The sequence below is a fragment of the Salmo salar genome, chromosome 19, assembly GCF_965601325.2.
Source record: "Salmo salar chromosome 19, fSalSal1, whole genome shotgun sequence".
Lineage (NCBI taxonomy): Eukaryota > Metazoa > Chordata > Actinopteri > Salmoniformes > Salmonidae > Salmo > Salmo salar.
Window position 1 is genome coordinate 6,378,577 of NC_138309.1, and position 21,009 is coordinate 6,399,585.

General features: G+C 42.4%; 1 protein-coding gene across 3 annotated transcripts in view; it reads left to right on the forward strand.

Annotated features, from left to right (window-relative positions):
• dnmbp (dynamin binding protein) overlaps positions 1–21,009 on the forward strand; it is a 149,962-nt gene that overhangs the window by 32,270 nt on the left and 96,683 nt on the right. For all 3 annotated transcript variants that reach the window (XM_014157049.3, XM_014157051.3, XM_014157052.3), the window contains one exon: positions 14,628–16,868. In XM_014157049.3, the coding sequence (XP_014012524.1) occupies positions 14,628–16,868 (2,241 nt within the window). The remainder of the gene's footprint in view (positions 1–14,627; positions 16,869–21,009) is intronic.

The window sequence follows — 21,009 nt, forward strand, 5'->3', positions numbered from 1 at the left end:
AAACATTTTCAAGCCATTTTCAAGCCGAGTCATGAAAGTCAGAGATAGCGATAAAATGAATCGCTTACCTTTGATCTTCATCTGGTTGCAGTCCCAAGAGTCCCTGTTACACAATAAATGTTCGATGAAGTCCCTCTTTATTTCCCAATAACTCAGTTTTGTTGCCACGTTTTGTTCAGTAATCCACTGGCTCAATGGCAGTCACAACATGCAGACGAATACATCCTTATAGTACTGGTAAAGTTCGTCGAAACATGTCAGACAATGTTTATAATTAATCCTCAGGTTGTCTATTGTCTAAATCGATAATATTTTAACTGGACAATAGCGTATTCTAAAGAAAAAGAACGAAGTGTGCACAATCGGTCACATGCGCAAACCAGCTCTGCTTCATTCTACAGTCCACTTACGAAATGGACTCATTCTTCCTCATTTTTTTCAGAAAACAAGCCTGAAACAATGTCTAAAGACTGTTGACATCTAGTGGAAGCCATAGGAACTGCAATCTGGGTCCTAACCCATTACATACTGTATAGGCATTCCATTGAAAACTACATATCAAAAATATCCCACATCCTGGATGGATTTTCCTCAGGTTTTCACCTGCCATATCAGTTCTGTTATACTCACAGACATTATTTTAACAGTTTTGGAAACTTTAGAGTTTTCTATCTATTCTATTATATGCATATCCTAACTTCTGGGCCTGAGTAACAGGCGAAATCGAAATACTGCCCCCAAGCCATAACAAGTTAACTACTTCTGAGTCTGTAAACAAACTGAAAGGGTGCATCCTGCCACCTGGAGTGTGTTGTCTGAACAGGTATAAAGCCAAGGTTGGTGATTTACTGCCAGCTGAAGTTATGGAATGTTTGTTCAGGAGTATAATTCATTGGCTAATTTCTCCTGAGTCCTGATGATCTGGATATGATTGTTATCTTTCCTTAACCCTTAGTAAGTCCCACCCAGTTGACTACTTCTAAATGGTGAAAGTCCTCAAGCTACAGATGATGGTTCAATACCCGTGCCGGCCTCGACTGGGAGACCCATGAGATGACTGTAGGTTTTTGGTTTCTCTCCCTCTAAAAACAGAAATAAAATATTCTAAATAACAAACTGGATTTATTTACAAATTACTAACAATGTCCCACCCCATGTTCAAAAATTGCCTTTTTCTTGCTCGTTTTACATTATTTGAAAACAAAATAATCTCTTTTTTTTTTTAAACAAAGCTATTTATTATTATTAATTTAGAATTATATAAAAGCCCCGTGGATATTCTCACAGATATATTATTAACCCTGTTATTAGCAGGACAATATATATTGGTCATGGCTCCGGAGTGGCGCACAATGGGATTGCCTTGCAGTTCTCCAGCTGTATCCACTGAAACAGTGGTGGGCGCAAACGGTTCAATGCAAGGGGCATTGGGATGGGCCCGCAGAGCCGTGCACAGAAGATGGACCTAGCCCATGTGCTACCCGCCCCACTGGGTAGCACAGAGCAACAATTTTTAAGGGGCATTGCACTAATAATGGCGCTGACTGGGGAAACGTTCCCGTTGTTCTTAGTTCCAGTCTGCACGTTAAAACTAAAATAATGTAACTAATAACAGTGTGAAAAATGCCCCTTTCAGATATGAATTGGGATGGCAGATATTATTAAATATTAAAGCATTAGACCTCTCACTAAAGGCGTCACTCAAAAGTTATACTTAAATCCGAACTGGATTTAATGAAAAATGACATGAAAAGCACACATTTGTAAATCCCAAACTCTGAAAGGCAATTGGAAAGGTAGATACAAATTATTTGTGACATTGGGGTTACAATAAAGAATGTAAACAAGATGCTGTGCTTTTATTTACAGTAGTGATGGACAGCTGGTGGCATTTTGAAAACAGGTTTTCAAACACTTGTAGCCCGATTAGCAGGACAATAGACTCTTCATAGCCCAGCTACTGTAGGTGTGAACATCCCCCTTCCTGCAAAAAATGACATTGCGACCAAAGAGAACAGACGAAATGGACATTTGTTTTCATCAAGCCAGCTTCTTTCTATGGTGCTACCCGTTCCAGGGTTTGGACCGTAACCACAAGAGGACTTGAACATAAGCCGGAGCTCAGAGGATCACCAAAACTAAAGGTATTTGGTTTCGGTGCATTTTCTTAATATTTTTTTTTATATAGCCTTTCAATGTGTAAGCGTACTGTGTAATAAAATCGATAAATAAATAAATAAAAACATTTTTAAAATCTTGTGTAATAAAAACATGAATGCTTTTTTCCAGAGTATACAAACATGCCTACAACCATCTGTGGAGATCAGTGGACAAAGAGCTGGACAATGGGCCGCACCGAAAAAACGCATGGTTGTCAAGAAAGCGGTTAGTTTTGCTAGATTCTTAAAATGTGTACACAGCATTTGTGTGTTGGAGTCACTTTTTTAATTCTTAATTGATCTACCGTTTCTCTCATAGGCCACTGTAATCGATGGGGGCTCAGGGCAGTATTCTGCTCATCTGATGAAGGTGCACATGGATCAGATTCAAACTTTGAAGACCGAGATGGAGTCATTGAAGGCAGACCAACAGAAAGAGAAACATTATCTGAGGGCAGAGATATGGGCGATTAGCTGATCCATTGGTCCAGAGCCAGGCGGCATTGGCGGAGAAACGGGCGGAGAATGACGCGTTGAAGAGGGCGAGGAATGAGATGGAGTCACAATCCATGCCAGGCACACCTGTGAGCTCTCGAACTCCACCTCCAACAGGCGGAGTCAACATACCTGGCGGGTTCATCAAGTTGTGTGTTCACTCTGACATTTCCATTCCTCTTCTCACAACAGAACTTGACCAACTGCTCACCATGCACAGCAAGGGCTGTCCGGACCGTTATACTGTTCTGCTAAAGCCTAATAAACAAATGCAGGGGGCTTATATCTTCAAAATGCTTTATTATTCAAATGTAAAAGCATATACTGTTCTGTATTTCTTCATCAGCATCTTTATGCTTTTGTTAATAAAAATAATGATAAATACTTTCAAAATGCCGATGTTTATTTAGTTATAGATCCATAATGAATTACTAAGGGAATAAATATCACTGAATTACAGAAATATTGGAACAAAATTGTCTAATGAAGGTAAACATTGTTGCTTACTGGAAAATACTTGTTGTACAGCGCCATTATGGCTATTAGCAGGGCTATATTCTGGCCTTTATGGGCGGTGCACAATTGGCCCAGCGTTTCTCTCCCTCTAAAAACAGAAATAAATGTTTTGGCCTTTACAAATATATTATTCTGGCCTTTATTCAGATTACATTTGTTCTCCTTCATTAAAAAAAAATAATAATAACCTCAAAAATATCGTTATATATTATCAAGTTGATGACAGTCATATAGCCGGCACCTACATAAAGCTGAGTGACTCACGGCTTTGGATCAAAATAAATAAGTACCAACATTTTGTCTGATAGTTAGTCTTTTAATAAAGAACTGTTTTGGTTATCCTGACCAGGACACCATGTACAGTATTTTAATAGTCCATTATGGGCTATTAGCAGGACAATATACTTTTACCAACACCTCTCTGTATTTTGATACTTTGTGGATGGGGGCTCCCGCAGTGCAAAACGCGTTGCTACAGATGCAGGTTCGATACCCGTGCCGGCCGCCACCGGGAGACCCATGAGGTGGCTTTTGGTTTTAATTTAGACTCTATGAAATTATTGGCAGAGAGTCATGTCATATATTTTTTGATATTCTGTAGGCCTTACGTAGGCGACATGAGTCTCACTGGTGTTGAGTAATGTGCTGTTAAAAGTGGTGTAGGTCTTATTGATTTAAAGAGCATATTGAAGATAGACACAATGGGATTTGAAGCAAAACCCTACAACCATTTTAGCAGTTTCGTGCTGCTCTGAGACAAGCATGGGGACTGGTCTTGATCAATCAATGAGATTTTTATTTTTACTTAATCTCCGTTTGGGTATTGGCTAGACTACAATTAGGGTGTAGAAATGTTATGCTCTTAGTGTAACCTTTTATTTAACTAGGCAAGTTCGTTAAGAACAAATTATTAGTTACAAGGACAGCCTACTGAACCCCAGCCTCCCATGTGCCCGCATGACACAGGGATTATTTTAGCTAAATTGCCCAGTACTGTAGCCTAGTCCCGACCATCACGTTGTACAGCGCCATATTTTTCGTTCCATCCTAATGGAAATCCAGAGGGTTTATAATATTAATCAAATTAATTAAGCAACATTTCTTAATCAGTCCCATATACTATGTTTGTACAAAAAAAGGTTTTACATTCTCTAGTACAGCCACTATTGAAGGCTATCAACTGCTTCCCAAAGATGCCCTCTGGTGGTCAAACTAGCACTAACTAGCATTAATGGTACCAGTGGTTGGCACTTAACGTGCCATAGAATTCTGCGGCACCATGCATGCTGTGCCGCAGTACACTGCAACTTTTAAAGGACGAACCACTGTATAGAGGTCCTGGATGGCAGGGAGCTCAGCCTTAGTGATGTTCTGGGCCATACGCACTATCCTCTGTAGCGCCTTGCGGTCCGATGCCAAGCGGTAATGCAGCCAGTCAATATGCTCTCAATGGTTCAGCTGTTGAACTTTTTGGGGATTTGAGGTGCCATGCCAAATCTTTTCAGCCTCCTGAGGGGAAAGAGGCTGGCCAAATAATAATCACAGTGGTTTTAGAGGGTGCAACTGGTCAGCACCTCAGTTGGCTTTTCATAGCTAAGCATTGAGGTCGAGACAGCAGGTGCGGTAGAGCGAGTGAGGGTTAGAGAGAGGGTTGAAAAAGCAGGTCCAGGATTGAGTAGCACGTCTGGTGAATAGCTCAAGGTTCCATAGCCGCAGGCAGAACAGCAGAAACTGGATCAGCAGCACGACAAGGTTGCACATTCTGTGAACAGGAAGAACCTACTCAAGTCGAGTATAGTGAAAAAAGCCTGGCAAGACATGATGCGCCCATGGGAGAGCACTAGCATGCCAGCGACTTAGGGTCAAAGGTAGAGAATCCCAGTGGAGGGGGGAAGCCTGCCAGGCAGACCGCAAGGGTGGTTTGTCACTCCAGTGCCTTGCCATTCAACTTCGCACCACGGAGCCAGACTACACTCAATCATAAGACCTACTGAAGTGATATGTTTGCAGTAAAGAGTTAAATGATGAAACTGAGTCTCTCTCACATGGATCGGCAGTCCATTCCATAAAAATGTAGCTCTATAGGAGAACCTTGCTTCAAGCCCTGTTGAACCCCAGTATGTTGATTTCTTCATCTCTAAATTTGTGCCAGCTTTGCCAGCCTTTTTAGGAGATACCAGGGATGTGCTTAAGATAATCAATAACTATAGATGCGACACCAAAAGCATCTTGGTAACACTTGACGTTCAGTCTCTCTATATGACACAGGCCAACGAGTGCTCTCTTGCTATCTCAACACTAGACCAGAGGGTGTCTTACCTCTGTCTAACTTTATTCGGTCTCTCATTGAAAAAGCCCTCACATCAAATTACTTCCATTATGCGGGCAGTTTCTGCCAATGGGTTTGGGGTACTGTGATGGGAGCTGCATTCACTCCTAACTATGCAAATGTATTAAAGGGACACTGGAGGAGACCTTAATTTATGATGTCCAGGAAAAACCCATATTTCCAGAATGTTGCCCTTAGGAAAAGATACATAGATGACAACCTACTGGTATGGAATTGTACTGATGCTCTCCTCTGAGTTAATTTGTTATGTTCATTTATCTGACCCAATATCAAATTCACAGTAGACAGAAGTCGGGGAAAAAATAGATTTCTCGGATCTTACAGTCCAAAAAAATAACGAATTAGAGTGTACTATCTTCCGCAAGGCGCAGAGTAGGAATAGACTTTTCCGTGCAAACAGTAACCACCTGGTACACCGTAAGCGGAACATACTGGTGGGTCAATTCCGAAGACTCTGACCTAACTGCAGTACCGACATAGATATATACTGATGGGTCAATTCCGAAGACTCTGACCTAACTGCAGTACCGACATAGATTTCGAGTGCAAAGCTAATGATATGCCATCCAGGTTCCCGCCACGCAGGTATGATAAGAATGTCATCAGTCTACTCGCTGGCACTAATAGAAACCAGGACCAAACGTTTTTCCAGTACAGCCCATGTGCCGGTCGCGTCAAATCTGTCGTGTTGAAACACTGGAACATCCTCAAAAGTGATCCAAATCTATGAGAGTTCACAACACTGCCCCATTGCCTTTGTTTTCAAACATGTGCGCAATCTAGCCGATTCCATTATGCACACAATGCAACTACCCAAGAAGTGACACATGGCTCGCAGGCCTGCCCAATGGTAATTACAAGTATGGCCACTGTGATCAATTGTGACAATACAACCAATACTAAAAAAAAATGTAACCAGAGAACAGGTAAAGAATACAAAATCCAAAGCTTCATTAATTGTAGCACCACAAATGTCATATACTTGGACAAATCACACAGGACATTGTGATGGCGCCGGAGGAGATAGCTACCATTTTACGGGCTCCTAACCAATTGTGCTATTTTGTGTGTGTTCGCATTATTTGTAACTTATTTTGTACATAATGTTTCTGACACTGTGTCTTATGACTGAAAAGAGCTTCTGGATGTCAGGACAGCGATTACTCACCTCGTACTGGACAAAGATTTTTTTCTTTAACGAGTTGGACATGGATAACATACAGCTGGCTGGGTTTTTGGTCCATCGGCAAGGTTGTTTTTGTGGACTGTAAGAATGAGGCGACAGGTAGCCTAGTGGTTAGAGCGATGGGCCAATAACCGAAAGGTTGCTGGATCGAATCCCCAAGCTGACAAGGTAAAAACCCACTGTTCCCCGAGCTATACAGTAATGTATAGCAACCCCAGGTGTAAAATAGTAAATAACGGATACTTCTCAGTTTTGAATTGCCAAGAGGAGTTAAACAAGGGTGTCCGCTGTCACCATATCTATTCGTTATGGCCATCGAAATGCTAGCTATTAAAATCAGATCAAATAACAACATTAGAGGATTAGAAATCCAAGACTTAAAAACAAAGGTGCCATGTATGCTGATGACTTGCTTTATATCAAGTCCGCAAGCTAGATCTCTGCATTGTCTCATTGAAGATCTAGATAGGTTTTAGTCCAGAGTCCAGAAAAGCTCATTATGATAACTCAATATTACATATTGGATCTTTAAAAAAGACAACTTTTACATTACCTGGGGCAGCAGGTAGCCTAGTGGTTAGAGAGTTGGGCCAGGAACCGAAAGGTTGCTGGATCGAATCCCCAAGCTGACAAGGTAAAAATCTGATGTTCTGCCCCTGAACAAGGCAGTTAACCCACAGTTCCCCAGTAGGCCATCATTGTAAATAAGAATTTGTTCTTAACCTGTTATGGATAGGGGGCAGTATTTTCACGGCCGGATAAAAAACGTACCCGATTTAATCTGTTTATTACTCCTGCCCAGAAACTAGAATATGCATAGAATTGTTTGATTTGGATAGAAAACACCCTAACGTTTCTAAAATGGTTTGAATGGTGTCTGTGAGTATAACAGAACTCATATGGCAGGCCAAAACCTGAGAAGATTCCAAACAGGAAGTGCCCTCTCTGACCATTTCTTGGCCTTCTTTATTCTCTTTATTGAAAACAGAGGATCTCTGCTGTAACGTGACACTTTCTAAGGCTCCCATAGGCTCTCAGAAGGCGCCAGAACGTTGAATGATGACTTTGCAGTCCATGGCTGAAAAACAGTAGCGCATTTGGATAGTGGTCGATCTGAGAACAATGAGACGGGCGCGCGCGTGCACGTGAAGAGTCCATTTTACATTTTCAGTCTTTGAACGAAAACAACGACTGCCGGTCAGAATATTATCGCTATTTTACGAGAAAAATCGCATAAAAATTTATTTTAAACAGCGTTTGACATGCTTCGAAGTACGGTAATGGAATATTTTGACATTTTTTGTCACGATATGCGCGGGCGCGTTACCCTTCGGATAGTGTCTTGAACGCACGAACAAAATGCCGCTATTTGGATATAACTATGGATTATTTGGAACCAAACCAACATTTGTTGTTGAAGTAGAAGTCCTGGGAGTGCATTCTGACGAAGAACAGCAAAGGTAATCCAATTTTTCTTATAGTAAATCTGAGTTTGTTGAGTACCAAACTTGGTGGTTGTCAAAATAGCTAGCCTGTGATGGCCGGGCTATCTACTGAGAATATTGCAAAATGTGCTTTCACCGAAAAGCTATTTTAAAATCTGACACGGCGATTGCATAAAGGAGTTCTGTATCTATAATTCTTAAAATAATTTATGTTTTTTGTGAACGTTTATCGTGAGTAATTTAGTAAATTCACCGGAAGTGTTCGGTGGGAATGCTAGTTCTGAACGTCACATGCTAATGTAAAAAGCTGGTTTTTGATATAAATATGAACTTGATTGAACAAAACATGCATGTATTGTATAACATAATGTCCTAGGTGTGTCATCTGATGAAGATCATCAAAGGTTAGTGCTGCATTTAGCTGTGGTTTTGGTTTTTGTGACATTATATGCTAGCTTGAAAAATGGGTGTCTGATTATTTCTGGCTTGGTACTCTCCTGACATAATCTAATGTTTTGCTTTCGTTGTAAAGCCTTTTTGAAATCGGACAGTGTGGTTAGAAAAAGGAGAGTCTTGTCTTTAAAATGGTGTAAAATAGTCATATGTTTGAAAAACTGAAGTTTTCGGATTTTCGAGGAGTTTGTATTTCGCGCCACGCCCTATCATTGGATATTGGAGCGGTGTTCCGCTAGCGGAACATCTAGATGTAAGAAGTTAACTGACTTGCCTTAAATAAAGGTTAAATAAAAATAAAAAATGACCCTGCAGTTTACCTAATAAAATGGGCTGATGGTGAAGTAGACATACTTGGTATTCATATCACTAAATTTATGAGCTCTCCACAATGAATTTCAATAGAAAACTTGTAGAAATAGACATATCTCAGTTTACTCACTTATGTCACTGCCTATTCCTGATGATTCGTTGTGAGCAAAAAATATTTTGCTTTATCTTGGACGCTAAACCAGACAAGGCATATAATGAATATGAATTGGGGGGGTTGAGATTATTACATATAAAAGCACTAAACCTCTCTGAAAGTTTTACTTGAACCCTAAATGGTTCTCAGATAGATTACTAACAAAAGCTCATCCATTGTTTAAAAATTTCCTTTTTGCCTTTGTGCGGATTGCCATTTCTCATTTTTGATTAATTAAAAATAAAACCTTTTTCAAAGTATCTCTCTTTTTCAAACAAGCATTGCAGAGCTGGCTTCAATGTCATCCCCCTGAAAAGATAGGACAAATATTATGGCAACTCAAATGTTCTGGTTGATAAAATACCTGTAGTTATGGAAAAGATGTTTGAAAAGGGTATTTTGTTTTTAAATGTAAATTGGAATGGTAGAGTTATGTTTTTCATTTGGAAGGTCTGCTCAATCCAAGATTACAACCAATTTATTACAGCATTACCACAAAAATGGAGGAGGCAGGTGATAGGGAACTTGTCTGTCTGCCCAATATACACTGCTCCAAAAAATAAAGGGAACACTAAAATAACACATCCTAGATCTGAATGAATGAAATAATCTTATTAAATACTTTTTTCTTTACATAGTTGAATGTGCTGACAACAAAATCACAAAAAGAATCAATGGAAATCCAATTTATCAACCCATGGAGGTCTGGATTTGGAGTCACACTCAAAATTAAAGTGGAAAACCACAATACAGGATGATCCAACTTTGATGTAATGTCCTTAAAACAAGTCAAAATGAGGCTCAGTATTGTGTGTGGCCTCCACGTGCCTGTATGACCTCCCTACAATGCCTGGGCATGCTCCTGATGAGGTGGCAGATGGTCTCCTTAGGGATCTCCTCCCAGACCTGGACTAAAGCATCAGCCAACTCCTGGACAGTTTGTGGTGCAACGTGGTCGTTGGTGGATGGAGCGAGACATGATGTCCCAGATGTGCTCAATTGGATTCAGGTCTGGGGAACGGGCGGGCCAGTCCATAGCATCAATGCCTTCCTCTTGCAGGAACTGCTGACACACTCCAGCCACATGAGGTCTAGCATTGTCTTGCATTAGGAGGAACCCAGGGCCAACCGCACCAGCATATGGTCTCACAAGGGGTCTGAGGATCTCATCTCGGTACCTAATGGCAGTCAGGCTACCTCTGGCGAGCATATGGAGGGCTGTGCGACCCCCCCCCCAAAGAAATGCAACCCCACACCATGACTGACCCACCGCCAAACCGGTCATGCTGGAGGATGTTGCAGGCAGCAGAACGTTCTCCACGGCATCTCCAGACTCTGTCACATCTGTCACTTGCTCAGTGTGAATCTCCTTTCATCTGTGAAGAGCACAGGGCGCCAGTGGCGAATTTGCCAATCTTGGTGTTCTCTGGCAAATGCCAAACGTCCTGCACGGTGTTGGGCTGTAAGCACAACCCCCACCTGTGGACGTCGGGCCCTCATACCACCCTCATGGAGTCTGTTTCTTACCGTTTGAGCAGACACATGCACATTTGTGGCCTGCTGGAGGTCATTTTGCAGGGCTCTGGCAGTGCTCCTCCTGCTCCTCCTTGCACAAAGGTGTAGGTAGCGGTCCTGCTGCTTGGTTGTTGCCCTCCTACGGCCTCCTCCACGTCTCCTGATGTACTGGCCTGTCTCCTGGTAGCGCCTCCATGCTCTGGACACTATGCTGACAGACACAGCAAACCTTCTTGCCACAGCTCGAATTGATGTGCCATCCTGGATGAGCTGGACTACCTGAGCCACTTGTGTGGGTTGTAGACTCCGTCTCATGCTAGCACTAGAGTGAAAGCACCGCCAGCATTCAAAAGTGACCAAAACATCAGCCAGGAAGCATAGGAACTGAGAAGTGGTCTGTGGTCACCACCTGCAGAACCACTCCTTTATTGGGGGTGTCTTGCTAATTGCCTATAATTTCCACCTGTTGTCTATTCCATTTCCACAACAGCATGTGAAATTTATTGTCATTCAGTGTTGCTTCCTAAGTGGACAGTTTGATTTCACAGAAGTGTGATTGACTTGGAGTTACATTGTGTTGTTTAAGTGTTCCCTTTATGTTTTTGAGCAGTGTATAAAGGATCAAAACTGGTGGAGGAATAAAAATTAGCATAAATAAGAAAGTACACCAGTTTAATTTGAGGACCAGGATGTTGACAGATGTGCCATACAGATGGCAAAGTAGTTGGGAAGAGATTTTTGATTCCATGGTACAGGGTGTATGAGTTGATATGTGACTCACCACCTGGATTTGTTTTTATGTAGCAACATTTGAAATTGTGTTTTTCCATTGGATAAAAGTAGAGACTCGGAGCTACAAAATGTTATATCATACATTTTTGAGGAACAATGGGAAAGTAATTATGCTTTGAAAGTTGATAAACTTGTATCCTCACTTTTGAGAAAATGGCCTTTGAATGTTTTGGTATCAAGTGAAGTTGTCTACACCCATTCAGCAATGTTCACACTCTCTTAAGCTTTAGCCCCACCCATCTCGTTTCACTCTCAGAGCATTCAGAGCGCACACTTGACACTCTAGCCGATGATAAGTTTACCTCTGGATAACATGAATACAGCCTAACCAGCTCTGCTGGCAACAATTTCATTACGCTTTTTTGCCGACGTTTACTGACACCGGCCATATTCAACAGGTGTTTTACACTTTAGCTTAAGACATGTAGATCGCTAGGTAAACAATGTGTAAGATCGCACATGTCACGTTAGCTAACGAGCCAGCCAGCTAATGTTAGCAAGTTAAACAACAATGAACATAGTGCCCAGCATGAATCTACTGCGAGCTAACCAACCATTTTCAATGTTAGCTAGCTAACATTAGGCTCTAACTAGCAAAGCAAATGTTTCTGGGATACGAATAATGTCATACACGTAATGTTAGCTTGGGAGCCAGCCGGCTAACATTAGCTAGCTAGCTAAAAGTTCACTTTAGCTTGAAATGAAACCACTTTCTGTCAATTGGAAATGTGTAATATCTGAAAATGTAGCTAGCTAGACTATCTTACCCGTATACATCATGATGGATGCCAAGGTTGCCCTTAGTTTGAAGATGTAATCTGGCGACAGGTGTTTTCTCCATCTCCTTAGCTATCGTACTCGAGTTCCACAGATTTCAAAACTCGGTCCTCCAGAAAGTGGAGAGCAAAACGTATGCAGTTTTACTACTACACTATAAAAAAAAAATTAAAGCCGCTTTAGACAGGATTACCTAGACATACTGACCAGCTCAAATAGACAGAAATATGGCAGATAGGGCTGGGCAATATGGCCAAAATATAACATCACGGCATTTGTAAAGAAAATTGGACGGTATGACGGTAGTTGACGGTATGTTGAGTTTTTGAATAATAAAAGTTCTACATTTGCTCTATGAGTAGTGAGTGATCCTAGAGTGCAACACATACATTCTAAGGGATTTCATTGAGTCTTTCTCCATTTTGATTGTTTTATACTGTTCATTTCAACTTCAACAAAAACAGATTTCAGCCCTTTAATAATTTCAGCATTTCCTGCACTCAATTGCAGTGGTGGAAAAAGTACCCAATTGTCATACTTGAGTAAAATGAAGTAAAAGTGAGTCACCCAGTAAAATACTACTTGAGTAAAAGTCGAAAAGTATTTGGTTTTAAATATACTTAAGTATCAAATGTAATTGATAAAATGTACTTAAGTATCAAAAGTATACATTTCAAATTCCTTATATTAAGCAAACCATTTTCTAGTTTATTTTATTTACGGATAGCCAGGGGCACACTCCAACACTCAGACTTAATTTACAAACAAAGCATTTGTGTTTAGTGAGTTTTACAGATCAGAGGCAGTAGATGACTAGGGATGTTCTCTTGACAAGTGCTTGAATTTGACCATTTTCCTGTCCTGCTAAGCGTTCTGCTAAGTATTTTTAGTTGTCAGGGAGTTGTATGGAGTAAAAAGTACAGTATTTTCTTTAGGAATGTAGTGAAGTAAAAGTTGTCAAAAATAAAAATAGTCAACTACAGATACCAAAAAACACCTTAAGTAGTACTTAAAATAATTTTTACTTAAGTACTTTATACCACTGCTCAATTGAGAATTTTCACACTGCCACGTAGAGCTACACGATATGGGCAAATAATCTAGGACTTATTTTTAACCAAATGTTGCAATTGCGATTTGACTTGCGAATTAAAGCAAAACTGTTGGAATCATGGAAATATAATGACTAGTCTAATTCTTTAGTTAGAATATAATAGTGGGCACTTTGAATACAATGTTGTTTGAGATGACAGTGAATGAAAATGCCAGGGAGGAGTTATTGTGACAGGGTAGGAACTAAGTGTTCATACGTATTTCCTGGGACCCTATAAGCTTTGGCTGCATTGCATGTTTTCTCTTAGCTACTTCATGTAGCTAACATATTCTTGCTTTGCATATTCCTCTTTGATTTAGAAGATACTGTTGCACAAACAACAGGCTGATTTAGGTCTACACCATCACTGGTACTATCAGGCTGTATTAGCTAGCTATGTTTCCTCTTACTCAGTACATTTATTAGCTAGCTAGCTATTAGCATTAGCGGCTAACAATTAGCGTCTCACAAGATTTAGGGCAACTTGCTAAGAAAAGACAAACTAGCTGTTTGCTGATGTAAGAAACACAAACTAATAGTGTCTTTATAGAATGCTAGTATATTTATATTAAGCAAAGTGAAAACAGCATTGTTGTCATCAACGTTGTTGCATGTGCTGCATTGACCATGCAGACTGATTTCAAGTGTCTCATGGTTGAGGAACATCAAATGCGCTCCTTGAGTGACGGGGCGTGGCTAGGTCTATGTGGAAAGTGGCACGGAGAGAAGGAGCGGAGAGAGATGCCTCAAGTAGCAAAGTAAACTATAAAAATTGACATTACACATGGCGTATCACATTTAACAAACCAAACATTCAAATACCGGTGTAGAAGGTAAAGTAAAAACCCAAACCGGTCCCTGCATCAATACCGGTATATCATAAAATACGGTATACCGCCCAGCCCTAATGGCAGACCAATCCAAACTCATCTCTCGGGCATTTCCAGCACACTCATTATCTCTGCCAATCATGGCAAGCGGGAAGGTTGCCTCTTTTTCTGTGGCTAAACCAACTAGGCTTGTAATTTAACCGTTTTATTCATATTTACAGATGGCATACAAGTTTCTTATTAAGGCACATGAGAGTTCACATGTTCAAGAAGGCATTTCTTCCCAAAAAAAGTTTACGTTCAAATGTCTCCTGTGAAGTAGTGACTCGCGATATACGCCTAGTTTCCTGAAACGGGTCACAAATGAGGCCCAGAGTCAAGTTACATTTCTACCACCTGCTGTGACAGAATTCTCAAGCCATACAATATCTCATCTGACTTCTGCTCTTCTTGCTCTTCCTCATTCTTCCCTCTCTTTATTTCTTAATACCTTCATCTTCTTCCTCTCATATCTTTTCTTTTGCTCTCCCCTCCCTCTCTCTCTTGTTAGGTGACGTGGTGGCAGCCGAGAGCAGCGTGGACCCAGGGACAGCCTGGCAGAGGGGGCGTAATGCCTGGGGTGCTCGTGGCCTCTTCCCTGTGTCCTGCGTGAAAGAGCTCCACCTGTCAGGCCGCTCCAGGCAGCTGTCGGAGCGCAGCGCTCAGGCCCAGGCTTCCGAGCTCCCCCCATATGCCTTCGGCCAGGCCAGGGCACTCATGGGCCTCCATGCACAGCTCCATGAGGAGTTAGACTTCTGCAAGGGGGACCTTATCACCATCATCGGCCTACCCGAGCCTGGCTGGTTCCAGGGAGAGCTGGTCGGACGCAGGGGGGTGTTTCCTGAGGGATTCGTGGAGCTTCTGGGGCCCCTGAGGTCCCCACATGATAAAGAGGTTGACCCCATGAACTACAAGACTGATCCTTTGACCTATGAGCCCTACAGTAGTGGGAAAGGGATTGAGGAGGTGTTTTCCAGGGAGGTTGAAGAAGAAGAGGAGGAGGATGGTGTATATGGGGTAGCACTGCACGACTTTCGGGCCATGGAGCCAGGAGAGTTGGAATTCGACGTGGGGGACCGTATCCGGGTGGTGAACACCCTGGAGGACGGTTGGCTGTCGGGCGAGCTGAGAGGGCGATGTGGGGTCTTTCCTCATCGCTTTGTCAAGATTGAGGATTATGGGCAAAACATGAGGGAAGACATGGAAGCTGTAAAAAGGGAAGGGGTAGAGGAGTATAGCAGCTACACCTTGGACTGCAGCTCTGGTCAACAGGACCATAGCGAGACGAAGTATGGTTCTGAGTGGAGACCCCAAGAGGACCACACTGTGTGGGACCTGGATTACTTTGATAGGGCGGAAGAAAGGATGTGGCAGGGGGACTCTGTCAGCGAGCGTCTTTCCCAGGAGACTGCAGGGGAGCAGACCCAGGACAGGGGAGAGAGAAGAGATGGGGCTAAAGCGCAACCTCACAGGCCTACAGCCCCCCATGGGCCCCAGAGACCCAGCTCTGTCCCTCAGGCAAGGCCCAGGCTTCTCCCTCGACCTAGTGTGCCAACTCTGGGCCACAGGCATCACATCAGCCCTAATGCCACCAATAATGGTAGTAGGACTAGCCACCCTGATACGACCCTACCACCACTACTCAACAGAGCCTTTAGCCTAGCTACACCTAGCACCCAGTCTGCCTGGTCCAAAGGTAATGGCCACTACCTCGGAGCACTAGAGGGCGCCACCAGCAATGGCAAAGGTCCTAGTCTGGGCAAGGAATTGTTAAGTCTAGTGGTGGAGGGCCACAGGCTGAAAAAGCTGACCCGCCACTCCAGCGTCAACGATGCCGACTTGCTACTTGGTTGCCGTGGTGAGCGCAGGGTGCTGTCCCAGCGGAAAGGACAATGCTCCAATGGTCTCCTGCCCGCTTCCCTCACTTTGGATTCCCTGGCAACATCAGCCGGTGACCTGGAGACCAAGTTATCCCAGCAGCTCTTGCAATTTGAGAGGAGCCTGCCGGGGCACGGAGGGGTTGATGTTGTCGGGGCTGCTGCTGGGGATGTTGTCGGGTCTGCTGCCGAGGACAATGGAAGCCGACAATCCAACATCTCCCGTCACTTTTCCATAATGGACTTCAGTAGCGAGAGCGACATCATGCGAGGCTCCTCCCACTCCCAACTGACCCTCCTCCAACCCTCTTCCTCATCGTCCTCCCTGGAGAGGTGCAAAACCCTTCGCCCCCCTCCCCCTCGTCCAAGAATCCTCCAACCCCCAGTTCGAGCTCCCTACAAACCGGCACGCCCTGCGCCTCGCCCACCTTGTCCCCGGCAAACATCCCCTCCCCTTAACAACCTCCAGCCCTTTGGACCCCTCTTCTACACCCGCGAGGAGGGGGAGGGGTATGTGTCAGAGACTGAGAGCAGAGAAGAATCTGAACCTGCCTTCGGTGACCTGGCTCTGGAGCAAGAGAAGGAGATGGAGCAGCACCTTGAGATGGACAGGGATATCAAGATTGAGAGGCAAAGAGAGATGCAGCAAAAGGAGGAGTACAGGCTGCTGCTGCGGCTGCAGGAGATAGAGAAGGACATGGAGGCGTACGCCCACACAGCCTCAGAGCTGAGGGCCATGCTGGAGGAGGAAGAGGAGGAGGATGAGGATGAGGATGAGACGTCCTGTCTGCAGACCCTGGAGAACCTGGAATTCTGCACTTACACCCTGTCAACTCTGGCCCTGGAACAGCAGCATCTACAGCAGCAGCTACAAGGTAAATGGCTTCACTTATTCCACAACAAGTTCACAAGAGGTCCACAAAAGGCTTTTTCAGAAACAACCCTATAAGCCCTATCCTTTAGGCACTCTTGTAGATCTGAAAGGAATATATATTGTTTAAGCAATATGGCAAAATTCCACTTACTCTATCAGAGGGCAAAGGTGAAGCTACTACCATATTCTCTACACCCATCCAAATCTTTCAGATCTGAACAACGGCAGCAGCTACTAGGACAGAGAGAGATTCATATAACAGGCACTGAATATGGAACGGCAACAGATTAGGGAGCCAATGTTGAATTTAAATGATTGGGTTTCAAACTCGGATCGTCTGCTCAATTTAATGCTTTTCTGCTTCGCTAAAGGCTAGGTATGCTGCATGCAATCAATTCATATTAGTGCCAAAATTGACCTCTGAACACTGACCCAGGAAAGCAGCTGTTATAAAGTATGGGTTATGTTTACAATTGGGGAGATTGATGCCAGAGTTGGCTCATAAAACCAGTTAGCAACCTGGCCCTTAGACCAAAACCTGATGTTGTCACCAAGTGTCACATTTTAAATTCATTCCAGAATTGGCTTGGTCTCCCAAATCCCTGTCAGCACCCCTGGGATAGGTGCTGTGTAAGGTAAGGTCAAAGGGTCCCCTCTAACACTGGCCAAACAAATCCCTGGTTAGCAGTAGAGAAAAGAGACTTGTTCTGCACCCACTGTAGTTTCTTTTAGGTTGGCTGCTGCATCTTCAGTCCAATCGCTAATCTCACAGAGAGACAAACACACCGAGGCTAATCTCAATGTGGTAACCACATCTTATTTGAATAACTGGGCTATCTATATCTCCACAATCATCGCAGGCCACAAATGGGGATGTACATACATTTGCATAATGTTTAAATGACTGTTAACCTCTCTAGGGTATGTGGGACGAAATTGTCCCACCTACTCAACAGCCAGTGGAATCCCGTGGCGCGATATTCAAATACCTTAGAAATGCTATTACTTCAATTTCTCAAACATATGACTATTTTACACCATTTTAAAGACAAGACTCTCATTAATCTAACCACACTGTCCGATTTCAAAAAGGCTTTACAACGAAAGCAAAACATTAGATTATGTCAGCAGAGTACCCAGCCAGAAATAATCAGACACCCATTTTTCAAGCTAGCATATAATGTCACATAAACCCAAACCACAGCTAAATGCAGCACTAACCTTTGATGATCTTCATCAGATGACAACCCTAGGACATTATGTTATACAATACATGCATGTTTTGTTCAATCAAGTTCATATTTATATCAAAAACCAGCTTTTTAAATTAGCATGTGACGTTCAGAACTAGCATATCCACCGCAAACTTCCGGTGAATTTACTAAATTACTCACGATAAACGTTCACAAAAAACATAACAATTATTTTAAGAATTATAGATACAGAACTCCTTTATGCAATCACTATGTCCGATTTTAAAATAGCTTTTCAGCAAAAGCACATTTTGCAATATTCTGAGTAGATAGCTCGCCATCACGGGCTAGCTATTTTGACACCCACCAAGTTTGGCCCTCACCAAACTCCGATTTACTATAAGAAAAATTGGATTACCTTTGCTGTACTTCGTCAGAATGCACTCCCAGGACTTCTACTTCAATAACAAATGTTGGTTTGGTTCAAAATAATCCATAGTTATGTTCAAATATCCTCTGTTTTGTTAGTGCGTTCAAGACACTATCCGAAGGGTGACGAAGGGTTACGCGCCTGACGCGTTTCGTGACCAAAAAAATCTAAATATTCCATTACCGTACTTCGAAGCATGTCAACCGCTGTTTAAAATCAATTTTTATGCGATTTTTCTCGTAAAAAAGCGATAATATTCCGCCCGGGAAACCCTGTTTTCGTTCAAAGACGAAAAAATAAAAACATGGTGTCGGCTCGTGCACGCGCCCCCAGTCTCATTGTTCTCTGATCGACCACTATCCAAATGCGCTACTGTTTTTCAGCCTGGGCCTGCAAAGTCATCATTCCCCGTTCTGCCGCCTTCTGAGAGCCTATGGGAGCCGTAGGAAGTGTCACGTTACAGCAGAGATCCTCAGTTTTCAATAAAGAGAGTGTAGAAGGCCAAGAAATGGTCAGAGAGGGCACTTCCTGTAAGGAATCTTCTCAGGTTTTTGCCTGCCATATGAGTTCTGTTATACTCACAGACACCATTCAAACAGTTTTAGAAACTTTAGGGTGTTTTCTATCCAAATCAAACAATTTTATGCATATTCTAGTTTCTCGGCAGTAGTAATAACCAGATTAAATCGGGTATGTTTTTTATCCGGCCGTGCAAATACTGCCCTCTACCCTAGAGAGGTTAAAGTGTGTGTTTGTAGGAAAAGGAAGGGGATACCTAGCAAGTTGCAAACTGAATGCATTCAACCGAAATGTGTCTTCCACATTTAACCCAACCCCTCTGAACCCTTGAGCACATAACACATTCTGGCTCCTAGCCACCCAATTAAAGGAATCATGTAACAATTAACTCATTAGGAATTTGGGGCACCACATAATACGTTTTTTAATGAGTTAAAATCTCCCGAATTAAACTCTAGAAGATATATAAGTTATATATTGATAACAGTCAATTATTAAATCATTACCTCATATCAATTCTCATTCTGAATACTCGTAACCTTTTTGGATCTGCACAAACCCCAGCCTTGAGCATTATTCAGTACTACACAAATTGGTTTAATTATTTATTTACTAGCGAACTAAATAATAACACAGAATACACATACACACTTACATGAGACAAAGGTCCCTAGTGGACTGACAAGATATGACAGCTTATTACACAGAGATGGAGAAGGGGGTGGGGAAAATAGAGAGAGAAACTGACATTTATCGTGGATACATTCTAGGACTGTCCTCACATTAATCATATGCCTTACACACGAACCGCCACCCATTTGGAATAAGAAAATAGTTAATGTATTTGCGTGTTGAATGCATTTAGTTCGTTGTTTATCTCGGTCGGAACCAAGCCCTCTCAGAAAGTTGTTTCCTGTGGGCCACTTGTACATGCTCTGATTGTCCACCAGAGGTCACAAGGTCCTTCTTCTTAGTTGTCTGGTTTCCAATGGGCTGCTTCCGAAGAACAGCTACTTAGCTGTACCAGTGATTGTCTGAGAGGGGAGTTTTCTTCTCCTCTTCCTCGGGTACATAGTCAAAGTTCCAAACCACTTTACATGTGCACCTGCAGACTGGCGGTGTCCTGGTCTGGTAAGTTTGTTTTCTTCACCTCGTGTTGAGTTTCAGAGTCTCTAATTATTTCAACGTGTGGACCACAGTCTCATGTCTTTCTGGTCTAATGGTTGATTATTCAGGGTTCAGCTCCCGACCACTTTACATGCCACCAGTAACTCGGCAATGTACTGGTCTGATATGTTAATTCTTAGCCAATTCTTTTTTAACCCCACACATGTATGTATGTATGTATGTATGTATGTATGTATGTATGTATGTATGTATGTATGTATGTATGTATGTATGTATGTATGTATGTAGTGTGTGAATGAAAACCTGAGTTTAAATGTTTTTGGCTAAGGTGTATGTAAACTTCTGACTTGAACTATGTGTATATATGTGTGTGTGTGTGTATATATATATATATATATATATATATACATATATATATATATATATATATATATATATATATATATATATATATATATATCATACATACATACATACATACACACACACACACACACACACACACACACACACACACACACACACACACACACACACACACACACACACACACACACACACACACACACACACACACACGTGTACGTGTGTATATGTGTGTGTGTTGGCCAGCATCCCGGAGTTGCCTCTTCACTGTTGACGTTGAGACTGGTGTTTTGCGGGTACTATTTAATGAAGCTGCCTGTTGAGGACTTGTGAGGCGTTTGTTTCTCAAACTAGATGTACTTGTCCTCTTGCTTAGTTGTGCACCGAGGCCTCCCACTCCTCTTTCTATTCTGGTTAGAGTCAGTTTGCGCTGTTCTGTGAAGGGAGTAGTACACAGCGTAGTACGAGATCTTCAGTTTCTTGCCAATTTCTTGCATGGAATAACC